General features: G+C 57.2%; 2 protein-coding genes across 2 annotated transcripts; one reads left to right on the forward strand and one right to left on the reverse strand.

The window, feature by feature from the left end:
- Window positions 1–67: 67 nt before the first annotated feature.
- Window positions 68–9450, reverse strand: CCDC69 (coiled-coil domain containing 69). The gene is made up of 9 exons (XM_053956670.1): window positions 9293–9450; window positions 4212–4281; window positions 3660–3820; window positions 3390–3465; window positions 3130–3203; window positions 2806–2907; window positions 2493–2612; window positions 2158–2255; window positions 68–2031 (listed from the first exon to the last, which is right to left on the reverse strand). Exons 1-9 carry the CDS (start codon window positions 9338–9340, stop codon window positions 1863–1865), a joined length of 918 nt encoding a protein of 305 aa, XP_053812645.1. The 5' UTR covers window positions 9341–9450; the 3' UTR covers window positions 68–1862.
- Window positions 9451–14113: 4663 nt separating this feature from the next.
- On the forward strand, window positions 14114–18999 carry GM2A (ganglioside GM2 activator). The gene is made up of 4 exons (XM_053956880.1): window positions 14114–14401; window positions 16220–16372; window positions 17220–17402; window positions 17516–18999. The coding sequence occupies exons 1-4, from the start codon at window positions 14285–14287 to the stop codon at window positions 17669–17671; spliced, it is 609 nt and encodes a 202-aa protein (XP_053812855.1). The 5' UTR covers window positions 14114–14284; the 3' UTR covers window positions 17672–18999.
- The last annotated feature ends 1306 nt before the right edge of the window (window positions 19000–20305 follow it).

Genomic DNA, 20305 nt, shown 5'->3' on the forward strand with positions numbered 1-20305 from the left:
GTCCCCCAGAGACCCCCTTGCCTTCGCCCACCCTGTTCCTTCAGCTGCTCACAATTAGGTAGAGGCTTTTTGTGCTGCCCTGACCCTCCATTTTGTCTGGGCACCCAGGACCTATCATCCCCCCCATGACTGCCAAGGTACTGCCTGGTCCAGGCTTTTCCCCTTTCATAGTGTGCAAGTCCTTTTCTGCACTCATTTATTCCTCCTCCTCAGTTCCCAGTGTCCCCTTTCCCAGAGTCAGGCACATTCTTCCAAGTCCCACGCAGGATCTGCCTTTGGGGCACTGGGACGTGGTACCAGGTGTCCAGAGCAGGATCCCAGATCCCACCAGCCTCGTATCCCCTTGTCCAGAAATCCTGATCCCTTCAGCCATAACCAGGCAGGATTTGCTGGGCTTTCCCCTGCTTTGGTGCTACAGCACCTGGGGGAGGCACAGATGATGCGTGGAGCAGAGGATGCCCTGGTGGGTGGGACATGGCTCTGACACAACAGGCTCCCCCATTTCCCCCTCTGGCAACCCCATGGAGGTTTGTGGGTCAGAGCTGGATCCCCCATCCACGTTGCCTTCCTGGCTGCCCATTCAGCTGCTGAATTTCTGATTAGGGTCAGCACAAAGGAGGGAAGTGACTGATGCAGTGGCCCTGATGCTGGGAGGGTCTGGGTCTGCCCTGAGCTGGGAGCCCATTGAAATGAAGGAAAAGAAGGAAGGAACAGGAAAATGGGGATCAGCCTTAAGGGCCTCATGTGGAGTTTCCTTGTTGAGTCTTTGTGGTGCCAGCTCCCACCCTTCCCCTTCTTCCCACTGTGTGGGGTGTGGAGCACACAGCCCCACTCTGGGACACTCCTGCACCAGTCCCCCAAACCACTGACATGGGACTCCTGAGGCTGCTGCTTCTTACAGATCTGTAATCATTACAGGCAGCAGCACCTTGGCTGGTGCACACACACACCCACAAACACACAAACCCACACACACCCACCCACACACACGTACAGCTCTGGCTAAACAGTCCTGGGGAGGGGACAGGCCTGTGACAGCCCCAGAGCAGAGACTCCCATCACACTCGTGCACCCAGGGGAAAGTGCTTGTGTGCATCCAGCCCTGACCCACAGCCATGCTGGCAGCACCTTCCCTGATGGGGATGCCCTGCCTCGAGCAGAGAGATGTGACCTGCCAAAGCCTGCTACCCCCTGGGAAGATGCTCTGCTCCCTGAGGTGCAGCTCCAGCCTCTGTCCAGCTTTTGTGGGAGAAGATGGGACTGGTGGTGCTGCTGAGGGGCAGCAGGGACAAGTAGGGCTTGGGGTCTTTGTGGCAGTCAGCTGGGACATGCAGGAGCTGTACCTGGGAGACATTTGCTGAAGGTGGAGGAGGTGATGGGAATAGGAGGGCATGGGTGGGAGCCCTGCCTGGTGAGGTTAACATCATGTCCCCAGTGCCCTCCTCATCCTCCCGGTGCTTGTCCCCCTCCTGTCCTAGTGGCCTCCTCATCCTCCTCATGCCCTGGGGCAGCACTGGTGCTGTTTATACTCAGAGCCAAGCGCTAGGTCAGATCCGGCCCAATGCAAGTCTGTCTGTCCTGGCTGAGCCCTTTCAGCCACAGACAGCCCCTCACCAGAGGAAGGGGCGCAGGGACTGCGTGGGTGGGAGGCCAGGGTCCCTCTGCAGCCCCACACGGGCTGGGGAAATGCAGGCGTAATCGTCCCATGAAATGCTCCATCGCTCTGGTCCGTGAGGCACCCCGAGGGCTCGGCCAGCCCGGAGCCCTGCCCCGACTGGGGGGCACTGGTGAGAGCAGCCCTGGGCTCACAGGGCTGCGGGGCAGTCCCCGGCAGTCCCCGGCAGCGCGCCGTGCCGTCGGTGCTACGTGGCGATGAGGGGCACCTCGCCGGTAGCTATGGGGAAGGGGGTGCCGTCCCCGGCGTTGAGCACACGGTACAGCAGCTCCTCCTTCTCTCGGCGAGCCTGATCCAGCAGCTGCGCCTCCTTCTCCAGCGCCCCGCGGGCGTTCTGGAGCTCCTCGGACAGCTGCCTGCGGGCAGAGGGCACAGGCTGCCGGAGCCGCCCCTCTGCTCCCCGCAAAGCACCCGCGGCAACACAGGCTGCCACCTGTCCCCTCACCGGAGATGCCACCTGTGCACGGGTGGGTGGGACTTACCTCGCCATGACCAAGTGGTTCTGGGTGCGGACTTGCAGGTCCTCGTTCTCCTGCTGGAGAGTTTTCACCTTCTCCTCCAGCAGAAGGTTCCTCTCCTCCTGGAAGGGGGCATGAGGGTGAGGAGAGAGCTGGGAAGCACTTCTGAGCCCCCTGCCACTCCATTTTGGGTGAAATGCTGACCTGGTGGCATTGCTTCCCCATCCCTCCCCCCACAGGAAGAGAGGAAGAGGGCTCCATCCACCTTTGCTCCAGCTGCAGTTTCTGGGCAGAATTTAGGTGGATAGAGGAGCTGAAAAGAGGAAAGCCCACCTGTGACCCTCGCCCTTTCAACCCACCACGGTTTCCAGGTGCAGCAGCTTCTTGTCCAGGCCATGGATTTGCTCGTTCTTCATCTCGATGACGAAGTGCAGGCTCTCCAGCTCCTGCTCCCAGAAGGGGCTGGGGCTCCCGTGCTCCTGCAGGGCCATCACTTGTGTCCAAGGGACCTCAACACCTCCCCAGGGCAGGCTGTCCTCAGCTGTCCTCCCCCCTCAGCTGTCCTGTGCTCCCCTCTGGTTCCAGCCCCACCCTGCCAGGGTCCATCAGAGGCCCCTTGGCTTTGGGTCAGCACCCCATAGCAGGTCCCCTCCCTGACACCCCTCCCTGCACCTGGATGTGCTTCTTGTAGTCTGTTCTCAAGAGTGACTCCTCCACCCGCTTCATCCTCTCCTGGAAGGATTTCAGCTGGGAATTCAATGCCTGAATTTTCTCCTAGGAGAACCAGGGAAAAAGCAGAATGAGAGGTATCTGGGATTTCTTTCTGAGATGGGGACTGCTGGGCTGTGGTACCCAAATAACACCAGGGCTGGAAGAGCTGGCGTGGTCCCCGAGCACACCAGGCACTGAGGTGACCACTGGAGAATGTGGGGCACCATGGCAGAACCAACAGGTGGTCCACAAGCCCCCCCTCCCCATGGATTTCTCTGCTGATACCTGTAAGGCTGCCTCAGACCTGTGGTGGGACTCTGTCAGCAGCAGCTTCTCCTGCTCATGTGCTCCCTGGAGCTCTGTGGAGGAACATGAGCTGAGTGCCACCAGTGTGGGGACATTGGGGCAGCGGGCCCCACCTGAGCCCCACAGCAGTGGAGAGCAGGGAACAGCATCCCCATGACCCCACAGGCAGCCAAAGGGACACGGCAGTAGCGGGGAGAGGGGAGGGGAGCTGCAGGGAGCCCTGCTGCCCTGGCACGCACCTTGCAGGGTTTCTGTGTGCTCTCTCCTCAGGGCATCAAGCTGTTCCTTCAGCCCCAGCTCTTTTCCCTTTTCCACCTGGGAAACAGTTGGATGAGAAATCTCAGTGCAAGGGATGCAGAGCTTCAATGCTTTGGGCTTCCTTACCCTTTCATAGACCTGCCCTCCAAAAAATGGGAGAGCTCAGCCCAGCATGTGCCAGGGAAAACCAGGCTGGTGACATGCTCCATGCCCAGCTGCTGCCTCCAGCAGCACCAGCCCTTCCAGCTCACCTGGATCTCAGTGTCCTGGGAGATGCTCGCAGTGCCTGCCTGGCCAGCATCCTGCAGCCGCTCCTCCTCCTCCTCCTGGCCTTGGAGGAATCTCGCACTGTCCGTCCACTCCTCTGCCCGCGCTGCCTTCTCCCCATGCTCAGGAAGCAGGGAGGCATTGGCTGCAAGACAAACACGGCTGAAACAGCCCTGGCTGCCTCCCTCTGGCTGGGCTGCCTGCACATCCTGGGCAGCTGAACCTGCCAGTGCCGTGGGCCGGGTTCAGCACTGCCCTCTTCCCACTGGAGAAACACCTCCCTCCGTCTCACTGGTCCAAATTAGCCCTAATTGGGATGGTGCTGGCAGAGCTTGTCAGGTCTCCTTTTCTGGGGATGACCTGTCTGACTGAGAGGAAGGGATGCCGCTGTCTCTGGGATGCTCTGTTTGCCCTCCTGCACCAGCATGCACCTACATCATCCTCATCCTCCCTGGTGCCATGCTGGGGCCTGCCCAGTGCTTCCTTAATATCGCTCTGAGAAAGCAAAGCAGTGGGAAAACATATTTTTTTCTCACCATTCTGTGTCTTCAGGGCCGAGAGCTCCTGGGAAGCCAATCCCCTCTGCTGCTGGGCTTTTAGCTGTCTCTGGCAGAGAGAGAGGAGGCTGGAGCAGGGGGGAACAGTCGGGCAGGTGGCTGCAGGCAGAGAACACCCTGTCCTGAGCCTGCATCAGCTCTGCTAAAACACAGGTCCTCGGGGAGCAGCAGTCCCTCCCAGAGCCCTGCCCTCTCCCAGCACCCGTGGGTGTGCATGTACTGCCCATCAGGCAGCCTCAAGCTCATGCCAATTCCTTCCATCCCAGACAGTTCACCATGTGGCATTCAGCTGGAAAACCTGGGGGATGCCACCCTCGCTGACATGGTGCTGGTGCAAAATGGGCCCCAGAAGCAAAACTTTTGGTGGGGGAGAGCAGGCAGCACTTGGCAGGACTCCAGCTTTGGCACTCCTTTGCCCCTCTCCTCCTGTCCTGGGATGCTCAGGTCAGTCTGGTCCCTGGCACCTTGCAGCTCCCCAGACACACGCCTCTGCCAGGGCCTTAGACAGATGGGCTTTGACACAGCTGGAGCAGGAGTGAGAAATGAAAAATAACCATAAATCAGGGACGATACAGCCCCTGTGCAGGGCTGGCAGCAGGCGAGAGCAGGCGGCGGCCAAGCAATGACCTCAGGAGCGCAGGAATGTGCTGCACAGCCCCGCACTCCCGCACGCTCCCGCTGCTGCCACGGGGCTGAGATAACCCAGAGCCGGGAGCTGCCTCCAGCAACACAGCTCCGTGGGATGCCTTCCAGCCCTGCATGGGTTTAATTTAGTCACTTGGAGGGGAGAAGAGGAAAAAAAAAAAAGAGTGGATATATTTTTATCAGTTGCTGAAAGATAGAAGCAAATCTTGCAGGCTCTCACGGCTCGGCCTCGCTGGTGCAAGGCAAATGTGGTCCCTGATGCCCATCACTGAGCTGGGCTTCTGGGTATGGCATAGATGCACGAGAGGCGAGAAAATTCACCTGAAGACACGGTGCTGCCCTCCAGCCCCCGGCAGAGCTGTCCCTAAAAATCCCAATCCCTAAGGAAAGCAGTCCTGCTGCCTGCGGGACCCGCCGGGCCGGCTGCTCCCCGGCTCGGCCCCGCGCACAGCGGCGCGGCCAAATACAGCCCGGATTAGAGAGCCTGGCTTGGGAAAAAAGCAAGGGAAAGCAAAGAGACGTCCCTGTCTCCGCCTCCACTGCAGCCCCCCTTCTGGAGCGGGAGGGAGGCGCAGTTCCAGAGAGCAGGAGAACTCCAAGCCTCTGGGAAGCCACGGCTTTATCTTCCCTTCTATGGCATGAGCAGCCACAGCGTTGAACGTGGCCCAGGCGAGGGGGCGAGGAGGCACCCGGCAGAGTTCACGGGGCTTGTTCTCCTTGTCCGTGTAGTTCACCCTGAAAGCGCGGGGTGCTCTGAGATGCTGCTGAATCCTGGCACACCTGACTGCAAGGAGTCCCCAGGAATCCTCTCCTGTCCCCTGACACACCTCATGCCAGCGCGCATCTCCCTGGTATTTAACGTAGCAGTGTCCTGTGATGGGTTTTGAAGTTCGGGGGATGGGGGGCAAGGGAAGAGATGAATGAGACAATCGAGGCTCTGCAGCCATGAGGGCATCATAGGAGTCCCAAAAGGCCTCCTCCCCACACCCCATATCCTTTTTTGCACTGCAACAAAGCAAAGGCTGTGTAGAAGGTCCCTCCTGATAGGTGGATGACACACGCCTCAAGGGTTTTGGATGATCTCAGCAGAGCTGAGAGCAGGATGCTGTTACCACCTCCAGGAGGGACCCCAAACCAAACCACCTCTGCTGCATTTGTCCTGCTCACTGGCATAAGTGATGCCTAAGGACAGAGAGCCCAGGGCTGGTCACCTCCATAGCACAGGCACTGTCCCCAGCACACACCCAGGGAATCTTCACCTCTCCCGCACACCCCAAACCCAGCAGGATGGGACCTCAGAGCCCTTCAGCCTCTAAAGGAAGATGATTTGAGACACCAGCACTGAACTCAGAAATAGGTGAAGCAAGGAACAGGTTCACCAGCATCAACAGACAAATCTAAATACTTGCCCTGAGGCTATGAGTGAGGCATCTTCCTACCTCTAGGAGCAATTAAAATAGCGTCTAGAGCTAATTTTAGTCATAAGCACTCAATTGTCCTTTGGAATAAAAGCTCCACCTCGGGGGTGAACAGCAAAATTTGGCTGAAAGCTCTGAAATATGGAGGGACTTTCCACTGTCACTTCCAGAGAAGCTTTGTGGCACCCGAACCTCTGGTATCGCCTGGCGCATTTTGGAGAGCTGGAAAATCATCCTGGAATTCACAGTGTGTGCAAGGAGCAGGTTGGGAATTGCTCCAGCTGGAACAGCTTTGGACAGGGGAAGAAACAGCCTGATACATCCTGCAGGTGGGGGCCATCCACAGCGTAGCTTATCCTGTAAGTTCTTGGAAACCTCTGCCAAAAATACCTTCCAGCTATGAAAAAACCAAAAGTATCTACATTCTTAGAACTAAATATTTCTAATAGTCTGGAGCAGAACTGTTTATGGATGGATTAATAGGGATTTCCAACAGGACCTGAGTCATCTCCAAGGGTTCTGAGATGAGGAGCACCAGTGCAGAGCAAGCTGGCACAGTGTGGGCAGCCGAGGTGGCTGCAGCCTCTGCTTCAGCTCGTGGTGTGAGGTGGGGTTTTGGACTGTATTTTTCTTCCTCTTTTCCTGTTTTACAAGTACATTAAGCAATTCAACCATGCAACCTAGCAAAGGAAATCACAAAGAGGCAGGAAATGAGTATTTAAATCCTGACTCTGCTCCTGGGGAGGAGGCTTTGCTTTGTGGCTGTGGAGTAGGGGGCCAGGATTTGGTCCGTGAGTGTAACACCTCCCAGACCTGCAGCAGATGCTCAGTGCTGCCAGAGCAATGCTGGCAGGTCCGTAGGACCTGTCTTTAACCCTGCTGCTGTGTTTCCTCCAGTGATGGTGATGGTTGTGTTAGGAGGTGATTATCACCTCTCCTACAGTCAGATCTGTGCCGCAGACCATAGGCAAACACTTCACACTGTTGACAGCCCCGAGTTTTGCATTCTGGCCCTTCCCTGACTCCTGGTGCTACCTACAGTTCCCAGCACTTCAAAATAAATTCACCCCAGCCCTGGAAGGCGGCCAAGCCTCAGCCCCAACCTTTTGGGAAGGCAACTTGGCCTCTCTCACGCCAGGAGCGTGACCAAAGCATGAGTGGCCAAGCACGGGTGGATGGAGCTGAAGGGGAAGGAAACCCCAGGGGCAGCGCCCGCAGCTCAGGGCTGGGTTTTCTCTGTGCCTCCCTTATCACCCTGCTGCCTGCAGACTGGTGCCAGGGAAGGACGAGGCTGCCAAGGAGCCTCCCCCGGGGCACACACTGGCTCCTGGTATGTCATCCACCCACCAGACCCAGCCCAGCACCAGCTCCTCAAGGTCACCTCAAAGCTGGGACTGGCCTCAAAAGCCTCTGCAGCCCCCAGCCCCATTAGAGTCCCCAGCCCCATGACCTGCACATGGCTTCTGGCTGGGCTTGCCCTGGGGTTTGAAGTCTCCCCTAACCCCAAGAAACCTCAAGGGAGCAACTCTGCAAGTCCACCCATCAGCAGTGGGAGGTGAAGGTCTCCCATCCTGCCTTTTGGTACTCTGGACATGAGAACATGGGCAGGAGTGGCCTCGTGCATGCCCTTATGCCTTTTAGCCATCATGGGGATTTTAGGTGCTGCTTTCAGAATGACTTCCAGTCACAGCAGCAGGGCTGTTTATGGGTAATGACTGTTGGGGAGCAGTGACACAGGGCTGTGCAGAGGAGCTCGAGAGCGGGCAAGTGCAGGAAGGGAGACGTCTGTAGGCAAATGACAAATTTCCGTGTTTCGGTAAATGTGGGGCTCTCAACACCTGGGGCCTTGGGGCTGTTTCTCCTTGTCCTATGCCTGTTCTTGAGAGCTCTTAGAGTCACAAACCAGCCCAGAAATATCTGATCTTATAGGTCATAGCAAAGAGTGGGATTTTTTCCATGATGTGGAGAAGCGACCAAGCCTGCAAGTGCTGTAAATAAAGGCACTTGTTGGCTGCAGGGCTGTGTGAGCCCCGTGCCTGCTCCCCCTGCACATCCAGCAGTGGGTTCTGTGGTCCCAGGTGGGGACTCTCACAGCTGGATCTGCAAAGGACCACCTGTGCTGGGGGCACAGCAGCACCACGGGGTGTTTCTGCCTTCCCTCCTTCCCTTGCCACCCTCCAGCGATCACAACACCCAACAGCAGTAAGCACAGCAGTAAGCACAGCACATCCGATAGCAAAAACATCCCCCGAGGTCAGTGGTGAGGCACTGGGGCAGCATGAGCACATCAAATAATAACAACAGTAATGATAATAACAAATCAGCAGATAATTTCAGACCTCACCAAAGAGCTCTTCAGTACAGAGCAACGTGCTGAGATCTGAGGGGACTCAGAGTGCTCCCCCACAGGAGTGTTCCCCTACAGGAATGCTCCCCTACAGGAGCGATGCCTTCAGCACAAGGAGACACAGCCTTTGGGACGAGGGAGGATGCTGTGGGAAGCTGGCAGAGGTCTAGCTGGGGGAACCCATGCCTGTCATCCATGGGACCAGCATTTCCAACAGGCATCATCATCCCAGATCCTGCACCCCCTTAATTATAGAATTTCCGTGATGTCGGGGTGAGCCTGGAGAGGTGCAGGAGAGTGGAGGAGGGAGCAGGAGAGCGGGTGGCTGCCACTTTCATTGTCCCCGCTGCCACCTCCCCCACCCCAATGCCGGTGGGGTCCCACGCAGCCGGGGACAGCCACAGCACCCGGCACCACCGCTCCCCGGGACAGGGAGGAACCCACGCCGGGCGCCTCCAACACCCCTCGTCCCCAGCAGTGCAAGCAGGACTCCCCGCAAACATCAGCCCCACGCGAACCCCAGCTCCATTGAACCCCGACAACGTGTGCACTCGGTCCCACGAGAGCCCGACCCCACGCGAACCCCGACCCCGAGAGAAGCCCAGCCCAAGCCCAGCCCAGCCCAGCCCAAAAACCCCCGCAGCCGCTACCTCGGCACCGACGGGGCAGCAGCGCAGGGCGCTGCCGGTGCAGCCCATGGAGCCCCGGCGGGACCCGCTCAGCCGCGGGGCGCGGGGCGCGGCATCCCCCGGCGAGCGGCACCGGTCAGGGACGGGACGGGTTGAGCCGCCCCAGCTGGCAGGCAGGAAAAAAAATAATTAAAAAAAAAAAAAAAAAGTAATAAAAACGTCCGGCAGCTGCTGACAGGCAGCGCCGGGAGAGGGTGCTCTGCACCCCCGAGCCGCGGGCAGGGCCCCCGGCCGCAGCCTGCCCGCCCCCGGGGCTGGCCCTGGGCCCCCTCCACCCCGGGGTGTCCCCGCCCTGGGCCGGGGTGCTTCGGGAATGCTCTGTCCCACGGGCCCCCTGCACTGAGGATGCTCCGTTGTGGGTGTGGGGTAAGAAGAGCAGGGCCCCTGCATTGGAGGTGTCCTCTCCTGGGCGAGGGGAAAGGGGAACAGGAGCCCTGCACCAGAGCTAGGGTGGGAGCAGGACCAGCTGCTCAGGGGGCTTCCACTGCTGAAGCCACCCCAGCCCCCTTAGGAATAGGGATGAGAGTGAGAAAGCAGAATCCATCTGGCTTTTGCCATCACCCCATCAAGTTTCAGCTTTTGTGGGGGTACTTGTGGAAAAGTGGTGGGTTTGGGGTGCTACTCCTGGCAGGAGCTCTGCTCTGGGGTCATTGTGCTGGCTGGAGGGGGCTTTCAGTGTGATCCATATTGCCTGAGGGACTGTATCCTGTCAACCCTTCTCTTGAGCATCCCAAACACCCCAAATGCTGGGCCTGGAGCCAGGGTGCCCTTTTCCAGGGGGAAATCCTACACTTTGGAAGTGGGTCTTGAACATGTAGGGACACACATGGATTTGAAAGTGTCCCATCTAAAAAATAATGCGAGGAAAGGTATGTTCCTCCAAATGTTTTGATTTTAATGATTTTTAAATGTTTTTTTAAAATTATCTTTTTATACATTCCTGAGCGACCACACATTTTGACCTGAAAACCCATTGGTGCTACCCAGAACTGCTGAAATAGGAGTGTTTGAACTTGGTCATGAGGCCGTGCCTGTATGGAAACATTGCAAGTTTTTTGTCAACAAGTTTCTATTCTGACATTTTCCAAATATCCCCTGGGAGAAGTCCAAGCAGCCTGCGGCTCTAGGGATGCCAACACCTTGGCATTTCGCCTGGGCAGCGAGGGAGTGGAGGTGCCTGGTCGTCCTGTCACGTTCGACTTGGAGGTGTTTTTCTTGCCCTGGTAACCCTGGCACCGGGGAAATTGTGAAACACCACTTGGATGGGAGGGTGGGGAGGACGAGGGGCAGGCCCACGTTGCCCCAAGTCTCCCGGGGACTGGTGGGACCAGTTGCCTGCGTCCTCTTGGGTGGGTGCTGCTTAACCTGAGTGAAGTTTTGTGAGTCACAGAAGCTTCTGGCATCAGCTCCCACTGCTCAGAAACCACCGAGAGAGCGTCTCAGTTCTTATCTCTCCCAGCACTTCAGAGTGGGGCAAGTCTCTTCCCTGCATGAGAGTACTTATTTGGGCTGAGTAGATCGTTTGTGGGATAAATGCGCAAGGTGCTGGTCTCCACCTCTCCAGGGTTAATTAAAAATCCCGGTCCAGACTTCAGAGACTGAAGGCCTACAGGGGGAAGCGCAAAGCACGTGCAGATTTCCAGACTGAATTTGCATTGCTGGGGCCAAGGCTGCAAAGAGAAGCAACTGTGTGGGCAGCTGATGAGGAGTCTGTCCAGCTGCCATCACGTCTTGCTGGTGCACAAGGGTCCAGTAGTTTGCACATGTGCTTGTGGAAATTTCAGCTTTTAACTGTGGGGTGCCGAGGGGGTGCTTGGGGAGCCCTCATTCCACAAAGTGGGGCTCCAGGTAGGATTTCTCTTGACAATGATGGAGAAAAAACAGTTTGGTCACATCAGGCTAAGGCATCGAGCCAGCAGGACAGAGCTGGGGCTTGGGGATGGGTCTGTGCAGCAAGGCCAGCTCCAGCACCCCCATCCCCAGCCTCTGCTGCAGGCTCTGCTGTGACAACCCTGTGCTTCTAGGAGAACCCCTGCCTTTTGGAGACATGGCTGCCCAGACTATGTTACATCCTTCCTTCAGCCTGTGGGTGCACTTGTGAGGCTGCCTGCCAAAAGCCCTGCCTGTGCTACCCCAAACCTCTCTTATTCTAGCTTGATTTTAGTAATTCCTCAATTTCTCCAGTCTTTCCTATAGAAACTGCATAGGATATGTGCCTGCAGACCGGTCTTTCACCTCAGCCCTGCTTTATCCTCCTCTGCCCCAATATACTGAAAACTTGCTCCCTTTTCAGGGCAGCACTTAAACAGCCAGGAACTGCTCTGTTTGAGCAAAGCAGGGGCTTTCCATGGCATCCTAGGGGTAAGCAGAGCACCCCGGGCATCTGGAGGCTGCATGAGGCAGCCTGGAGAAAAAGGGGACTGTGGGAGCAAGGCGATTTCTGCCCAGGCAAAGACAGGAAAGCAGAGGTGGTGTTGTGCCACCACCTGAGGCAGCTTCAGCTTGTTTTGAAGTTTGCTCTAATGTCTTTTTTTGGTGTTATCTTGATCTCTCCCCAGGAATGACAGCAGCTGGAGACATCTCCAGGGTTTTGTCTAGAAAAGTGAGACGAGGAGGCTTTATCACATGCTCGGCTGAATTGCCGTAAATGGGATAACAGCTGGAAAGCCGAGTTAATTTGTACCAATGGTCATTTAAAGTGTTTGCCAAAGCTTATGGATAAGAAAAGCATTTGTGCAAACTGTTTAAGTGTCTCTTGTGGCTCTCTCTCTGGTTCCAGTACGGACTGGGCACAACAGGATGGGTACAAGGGTCAGTGCCAGCCCGGCATGGTCTGTTTGCAGAGTGGTTCTGTGAGTGCAGATGGGGTCATTCAATTTTTTTTTCTTGTTTGTTTATCTTATTTTCAGAAACCTAGTCTGGAAAAAAAAAAGAAAAAGAGAGGTGGAGGATATTTTTCTGGAAGGTTTTTGGGTGATGAGCTGGCCTGTGGTGATGCCTGATGGTTCCTGGTAGAGCTGCAGCCCAATGGGTGGACAGATAGTGGTCGTGGTTACACCTTTCCTCCCTGCTCATCATTTGCAGTCTGTTTGCTTTGGTAAATGAGAGGTAATGAAGTGCTGGCTGCTTTTCTTCATGCAAATCCGAGGTGTTTAGCCAGGTCTGCTGAGACCTCATGACTTGCTCTCAATTTTGCATGGATGAGATAGTTGAAAAAACTGTTTGAATTGGAGAAGTTCTCACATGTGTTGGAGACCAAAAAAAAGTCACAGGCTCTTTTAGTGGGGATTTAGGTCACACATGATTCTGCCTTGAGGTAGTGCAACGATTTCAAGTCATTCCTGTCCCTGCCTGTGCTTTTCCAAGCAAAAAGATGTGGGTTAACCTGTTCTCGCAGTCTTTTATTCTCCTTTTTCCCCCATGGCAAAATGAAGTGGAAAAGGATGGGAATAGGGAAGTGAAACCTTCACTCACAATGGCTGTGAGAAGCAGAAAAGCATTCGATGCCAGGGCTCGAGGTGAGGGGCTCTGCTCCCCTCCCAGCCCCAAACACAATGCTTCTTCTGTGCCTGTGCCTCTCCCCATGCATCCCTATCCTTATCCCTGTCCTCCGGCTGCTCCGGGGCCTCAAAGTGAAAGCTAATCCCAGGGGATAACTTTCCGCCCCCCTCCGTTCCCGGCTGGGAGGAACGGGCTATTTATTCCTCACCCTTAAGCCTCGGCAGTGGATCAGCGGCGCAGTTGTCGCTGCCGGCTCGGGGTGGGCAGCAGCATCCACCACGTCCCCTGCCTGCTCCCACGCCCTGCCTGCAGGCTGCCGCCCGGCCTTGCTGCTAAATAAGGACGAAAGGCTAAAAATAGAGCTGAGACGGGGGTTTGGACAAGCCAGGCAACCCTTCCCAGGGCTGAGAGCAATATGGGGAGGCCAGGCAGTGTCCGTGTGCAAGGGAGAGCAAAGCTGACTGTGGGGAAGGGTCTCACAAGTGGCTCCTGACCGTGCTGTGGCAAGGGGGGAAGATGTGAGACCTGCCACACTTGTGTCCTCTGTGCTCAGTTGGCTCAGTCCCCTCTGCAGGATAAAAGCATCTGTCCACCAAAATATACGGGAAAATCCATGCCACTCCTGATGGAGGGGTACCCGTGTGACTCTTCCAGCATGATGGGGGTACCCGGGGCAGCACTGTCTGGAAAATGATCCGCAAACCAGGGGATAGGAATGGAAGAGGGGATGATAAATCCAGCATTTTACATAGATGGGTGGTAGGGGTACTGTGGCAAACTGCCCAGGCAGGAGCTACCCGATGCCAGTGTCCCCTCCCCCCTGCTCATTCACATCGGGTTTGAGGGTCTCAAATATCTGAAATATCTCAAATATCTCTGCTCTTCAGCTGCCACCTGCCCTGTGCCGAGCGCGGGGGGAGCGTGGGGGTCCCGGGTACCGACCAGAGGGTACCGACCCTCGCACAGCCGGGGCACCCCCGAGCGGGATGTGAGGAGAGCCGCAGCCCTGGGTGGAGGGGTGGGTGGTGGGGAGATGGTCGTGCTTCCCCCATCGGAGCGGGAGATGTGTGTGCCCCGGGGTGGTTGGTGCAGCTCCCACCCCACCCCCCCCCCCCGCTCCAAGTGCCGGCTCTGGGAGCTTGGGAAAGCGGCGCTTCCCGTCCCAGCATCCCTGCGAGTCCAGTCCTGCGCTTGGCAGCGAAACCGGGGAAGGGAGGGGAAAAAAAAAAGAAAGCAAAAGGGGAAGGGAAAATGTGAGCGTCCTCGGGGGAGGGAGGGGAATCGGGCGGTGGGCCGGGCTCGGAGAGAAGGCTCATCCCCTCTGCTCGGGGCTTCATAGACCGGCCGCTGCCAGCCCGGTCCCGCCGAGGTCCCTGCCCTCCGCTCGCCTCCCCACCGCTCGGAGCAGTTCCCCGGACGCATCCCGGACCGTTCCCGGCGCATTCCCGGAGGATGCTGTGCGCGGGGCTGGCGCTGGCGCTGTGCGCGCTGCAGCTCGTCCCGGCCGCGCTCGCCGGGCCGCAGCCGCAGCTGCTGGTGGAGCGCAGCGGGGCCCGGCGGCTCAGCAAGGTGAGGAGGGACCGGACCCCGCAGCCCGCAGCCCGCAGCCCGCACCTCTCGGGCACGGAGGGGGCTGCCGGGGGGACTCGGCGGGGTGGAGAGGGGGAAGAATCCGTCATCCCGCTGGGACTGCAGGAGACCAGGAGCATTTCCTATCCCGTCAGGGTGGAAGGTCGCTGCTGGGCGCGTCTGTGGTTGGGCAGGGGAGTGGGGTCCATGGACCCCCTGCGGCCCCGCAGCCCCCGCGTTTGGGAGCAGTGCTGGAGGCTGGGGGCAGCTCGGAGCAGGAGGGAACCAGTGTTTACAAACACTTTTCAACGCAAAAACCCAGCGGCCTCGTCCTTCGGCTGATCGTCTCCCGGCTCTCATTTTGCTGCTCCATGAATCTTTTCCAGCCCATGTTCTTCTTCCCTATTCCCACGGAGTTCTGGGTCGGGCTCATTAACACGCGCTGATTAAGACACAGCTGATTACCACGTGTAACTCTCACGCGGAGTGAACGGAAATATTGCGATTTATTTTCCAGGAAAGCTGTGCTTGCCCGAGGGAAGGGGCAACCGGTTGGGAAGGCTGGAGGGGGCTCGGCGGGCAGCAATCTGCAGCCACACACTGATGCTCAGCTCGCTGGAGCCTCTTTGCCTGCAAACTCTCGGGCTGGGGGCTCCCAGCTCTTGCTCAGCGTCGGGGTGCAGCCTACCCTTGTCCCGGCTTGTCCTGAGCCCTGTGTCCTGCCCTGGGCTGCTCCCGGCGGGCGAGCAGCATGGTGGGATGGGCTGCTCAGCTGCGTGGGCTGCGCTCTGCCCGCTGGGGCTGCCGTGTGGCACCAGGCAATACAGCCTCCACCGGTTCTGCGGCTGCGAGCAGGCAGGGAGAGCCCCACGTCATGCCATGGGGACATGGGATGCTCCAGCCAAACCTGCTCGGGGAGGGAGCTGGGGCTGTCTCTGCCATTTGCCTCTGGCAGGCTCAGAGGTGGCTGTTGCAGACAGTGCTGCTATCCCTCCAGCTTTGAATCCAAGTGTCTTTACTGGTGGTTGCTGGAGAGGTTGATGTGACTTGTAGGGAACAGGGGAGATGTCCCAGCATGACTCTTAACTCAGGACACATAAGTGATGTCCCTCATTCGGGTGACATCTCCTTACATGTGGATTTTCATTATCCCACGGGGCAATGCTGTTTCCCTGTCTCATTTGTACTCTGGATCAGGATTTGTACTCATTTGTAGCTCAGGATCAGGCCCCTGGGGTGTATCAGGCAGAGGATGAGCCTGGCTCATCTGGTCCCCAAGTGTGATTCCTGCTCCTATGTGGAACCAGGTGGCTGGAGCTGGTGGATGAGGGCTCACAAAGCAGGGCTGGTCCTGGATGAGGTGGAGGCTGTGCCAACCCCACAGCCCCTCCAAGGGGATCCCCCCACACCCCTGCCCAGCATCCTGCTGGACAGTGCAGACACCACCTGGTCCCAGCTTGCTCTGACCTGTCCTCACACACCTTGCTCAGTGCCATTGGCATGAAGGATGCATCTTGCCTTGGCCACATGTGAAGTGCTTGGAGGCAGAGCTGGGGCAAGTTTGGAAGTTGCAGCCTGGTAATCCTCTTCGGGTGTAAAGTACATGCAGAGGCTCACAGACAGAGGGTTCTGCAATGTCCTCAGTCTTGGAGAGCTGGGAGTTGAAGAACTAGCATTTGAAGGGGCTGAAGGTCATTTTCTGACTCTTTGTAAGCAGATGTTTGGCAGGGGTCAGAGGTGCAGCTCTGGATAAACCTCTTGCAAACACAAGGCAGGGCTTCTCCTGCCTCTAATTCCTCCTGTCCCTCGGTGCTGCAGGTTGGTGGCTTTGCTTGGGAGAACTGTGGTGACAAGAGGGACCCCGTGGTGCTGCAGAGCCTCTCTGTGGCACCCGACCCCATCAGCATCCCAGGGAGCCTGCGTGTCAGCGCGGCTGTCAAGAGCGGCAAGACCATGAGTTCCCCTCTGAAGGTAAGTGCCAGATGTCCCTCTGTGTGGTGAGGGAGGGCAGAGCTTCCCCAAATCACTGACAGCTGGAAAATGCCTGTCACTGGGTACAGGAATGAGCAGCCCTTGGGGAGTGAGGTACAGAGAGGTGCAGGGCTGAGCACACTGGGCTCTGTAAGCCAGAACAGGACAGTGGGCATGGGGAGACCTGTGGTGGGAGCAGACAGTTCAGTGGGAGCCTCCCAACCTTGTTCCTGGGACAGAAACCACCTGAGTAGTTTCATGTCCTGGGGATGTATTGGTTCCAGGAGGGAAGTGAAACCCAGGTGCTGTGGGTGCTTCTGGAGGTTGCTGCAGCACTTGTTTTTCAGCAGCCAACCCAGCTGCTCCCTCCAAGGGCATGCCACAGCCCTGCTCTGGGAGCCTTGGGCCATGCCAGCTGCCCTGCAACACGTTTTGGGAAGTTTTTTCAGAATAAGACAGAACATGTCTCTTGTCCAGTGTGCATGGGCTATCTAGAACAGTGCTATGGTGTCTCCTTGGGCCTGGGATTCTGGGGTGAGTGCTGGGGGAGTGAGGAGCCAGAGCTGTAGGATGGGAGCTCCCTGGGAGTTTTGGGACAGGCAGAGGAGAGGAGAAGGAGGTGGGGATGTGAGGTGCTGGGTGGTGTTAGCTTAAGGGGTCAAGCTGAGGTTGGGGGAACAGAAGCTGCAGGTTGAGAGGAACTGAAAGCAGGAGGGGGAGGCTTGAGGGGGTTTAGTGACTTCATGGACATCCCAAAGATTGCATGATCAGGAGCTGAGGGAGTTGGCTGGTGAGGAGCTGTGGGTGGCCCTGCTGGTTGTGCTGCTGCTGAACACCTTCCCTCCAGGCAGCGCTGGTGGTAGAGAAGGCACTGGGTGACCTGTGGATCCAGCTGCCCTGCATCGACCAGCTGGGCAGCTGCACCTACAATGACGTCTGCAGCATTCTGGATGAGCTCATCCCACCCGGCACGCCCTGCCCGGAGCCCCTGCTGACCTACGGCATCCCCTGCCACTGCCCCTTCAAAGCGGTACGGCCGTGCCCCGCGGTGACGCTGGCAGTGCCAGTGGGTACCACTGTGCCCTTTGGTGCTGGGCTGGCCTTTTGGCTGACTTCTTGCCTGTCTGTCCCCTCTCTCCGTAGGGCTCCTACTCCCTGCCAGCCAGCGATTTTGACGTGCCCGATGTGGAACTCCCTTCCTGGATGACCAACGGCAACTACCGCGTCCGGGTGGTGGTCAGCAGTGGCGGGGAGGAGCTCAGCTGTGTCAAACTGGCCTTCTCCCTGCACTCCCACTGAGGGGTGGGACACCATCCCTCATATCCCCTCCAGCTTGGTTCCCTGTCCCATCCCATCCTGTCCCGACCCATCCCTGTAAGGTCCATCCCTCCTGCTGTCAGGAGGAGGCAGCCCCTGTCCCCACCATCGCCTCCTCCCCTGCTGCACCCAGAGAGGCCCCTTTGGCTGTTCTGCTGTCCCCAAACCCATCACCAGGGTGTCTCCTGCCTGGACAGGGTGGCCTTGGAGCCTAACCCCAGCATGACCTGGGGTTGCTATTTTTTATCCAATTTTTTTTTTTTTCTTCTTAATCCTATCAGGGCAATTTTAGACAAAAACATTCCAGGGAAAAGCAGTATATCTTGGAGCAGTCCGTGGGGATGAAGGGAGTGTTTGGGAGTGCTGGGGCAGGCTAGAGGGATGCAGCACTAGTTGCAGAGGGTGTCCCTGCTTCCCACCATCTCTGGCCAGAGCACAGGGCTGTTTTGCAGAAATGTCCCCAAAGTGGCTGCAGGAGACCCGTCCCCACAGAGCAGCTTTGGATCTGCTGTTGCTGCATCCCTGTCCTGCATGGGGAACCAGCTTGGTGGCATGAGGCACCCGTGATGCCACCTCCCCATGCCCCTCCTGTGGGGGGAGGATGGAAACCACCTGAGCCCCACATGGACATTCCAACCTAGAGGGGACCAAGAGGCTGGTGAGGCTCCCAGCAGCAGAAGAGGTTCATGGCTGTGCTCGCTCCAGAGGGGGACACAAGGCTGTGATGCACTGCTGGGGCACAGCCTGGCTGAGGACCAGTCATATTAATCTCATTTTTCCTCTGGGAGTGAGCTGAGGCAGGATGCTGCACTGGGACTATCCTTCCCCTGTGCTGGCAGAGGCACCCAGACACAGCAGCATCCTGATCATGGGATAACTGGGAGATGACCATGAAGACCAGCAGCCTAGATCCTATTTGGGGGTGTCCTGGCTGTGGCTGGGGACAGTCATGTGGGCAGGCAGTGTCCTTCTTGCTTCAGCTTTGGGCAGGGCATGAGCCTGTCATCACTCCCCTGTGCCAGGTGCCACCAGCCACCCACATCCCTTGCTGTCCCTCCCTGCTTGTGTTATTTGGCCCCTCGATAGGGCTGGTCTTCTACGAGCACTTTATACGCCTTAACTGCTGCGGGTGCTCCTGCACCATGCAGATGTGCTCCCACTGCCTTTCTGTGCCCTCCACTTGCTTTGTTTCACCCTGTGGCTTTGCCTGGAGAAGCACTAATCCTCTGTCCCCGCTCCCCTTCAGTGCCAGGGCAGCAACCTCCTTTTGGGCAGGTTCTGCAGGTTCTTAATAAATCTTTTTACCAGGATGTGGAGCTGGTGCCTCTTGTTGCTGGGGGTGACCTGGAGGTGACATTTATTTCGCTGGGAATAGTGTGGATGTGGGTGTGAGCTGGGGGAAGTGGAGGTGGTGTGGTGGGGGCAGCGGTGGAGGATGCTGTGGCCAGTGGAGCTGAGCAGCCCCGAGGCCAGTTCCTGTGTGAGGGGCAAGGCAGGGATCCGCAAACACTGCTTTGTGATGTGGGGACACAGGGACACAGCCATGGCCCAGGGTCCACGGCTCAGGCTGGGGGGCTTTGAGGGTGTCACTCATCTGGGTGACCTTCTATAACCCTGACACCCGCATGGCCCCGCAGGCCTTGCCCCAAGGTACAGCTCTGCTGCAGGGATCACAGAAGCACAGAATCAATTAGCTTGGACAAGATCTCTGTGGTCATGACCTCACTCTGTGAGTCCAACCCGTGACTGAACACCACCATGTCCTCTCCACCATGGTGCTGAGTGCCATGTCCAGTCTTTCCTTAAGCACCTCCAGGGATGGTGACTCCACCATCTCCCTGGGCAGTCTAATCACTCTCTCTGTGAAGAAAGGCTTCCTAATGTCCAACCTAAACATTCCCTGGCGCAGCTTAGTCTTCTTGTCATGTTGAATTGTTAAAACCGAAAATCAGGGACAAAGACTCTCTAACTAGTCAAACTTAGAAAATGGTATGTCTATTAGCAGGAGGGTGGCATGGTGGGGGGAGGGGGGGCTTGTCCATGAAATGCGTGACCGCATCGCACAAGGATTTTTGCCTTCTATTTATTTCCCAAAATAATGCATATGCACAACCCCAGCACCTCCCATCTCCGCTTTGTATTAAAATGAGGTTATTAGTCCTTCACGCATGCGCAATTCTTCTCTTGAATTGGGTCGGTGGTCTCAAACTGGGTCAGTGGTCCCAGGGATGAAGTCAGGAAGGTCTTCGTCAGGTCTCTGTGGCCCTCTGGCACGATCCAAGGCCCCCTGCTTCATGATGGGTTGACACAGGGTCCAGGTGCTGGGCATTGTTCTACTGCTTTCAATATGTTCCTATAATGTTTCGCTTGCTCCACTTCCTTCTACAAATAAGCCCATAATATAATACTTAGCTTTAGCTGAAGCATCTAATAATTATTAACCTATCGTTGTGTATTTAACTTCAATATGAATTGGTTCTAACTCTCAGCTAAAATCTTAATCCTTTCAAACTATAATATCGGTGGTTGCCTGGGAGCAGAGCCCAGGCACCTGGGCTCCTGGGACGCCACCTGGCTTCACCGTCCTTTCAGGGAGTTCTAGAGAGTGACAAAGCC

Source organism: Vidua chalybeata, chromosome 15 (genome assembly GCF_026979565.1).
Source record: "Vidua chalybeata isolate OUT-0048 chromosome 15, bVidCha1 merged haplotype, whole genome shotgun sequence".
Classification (NCBI taxonomy): Eukaryota; Metazoa; Chordata; class Aves; order Passeriformes; family Viduidae; genus Vidua; species Vidua chalybeata.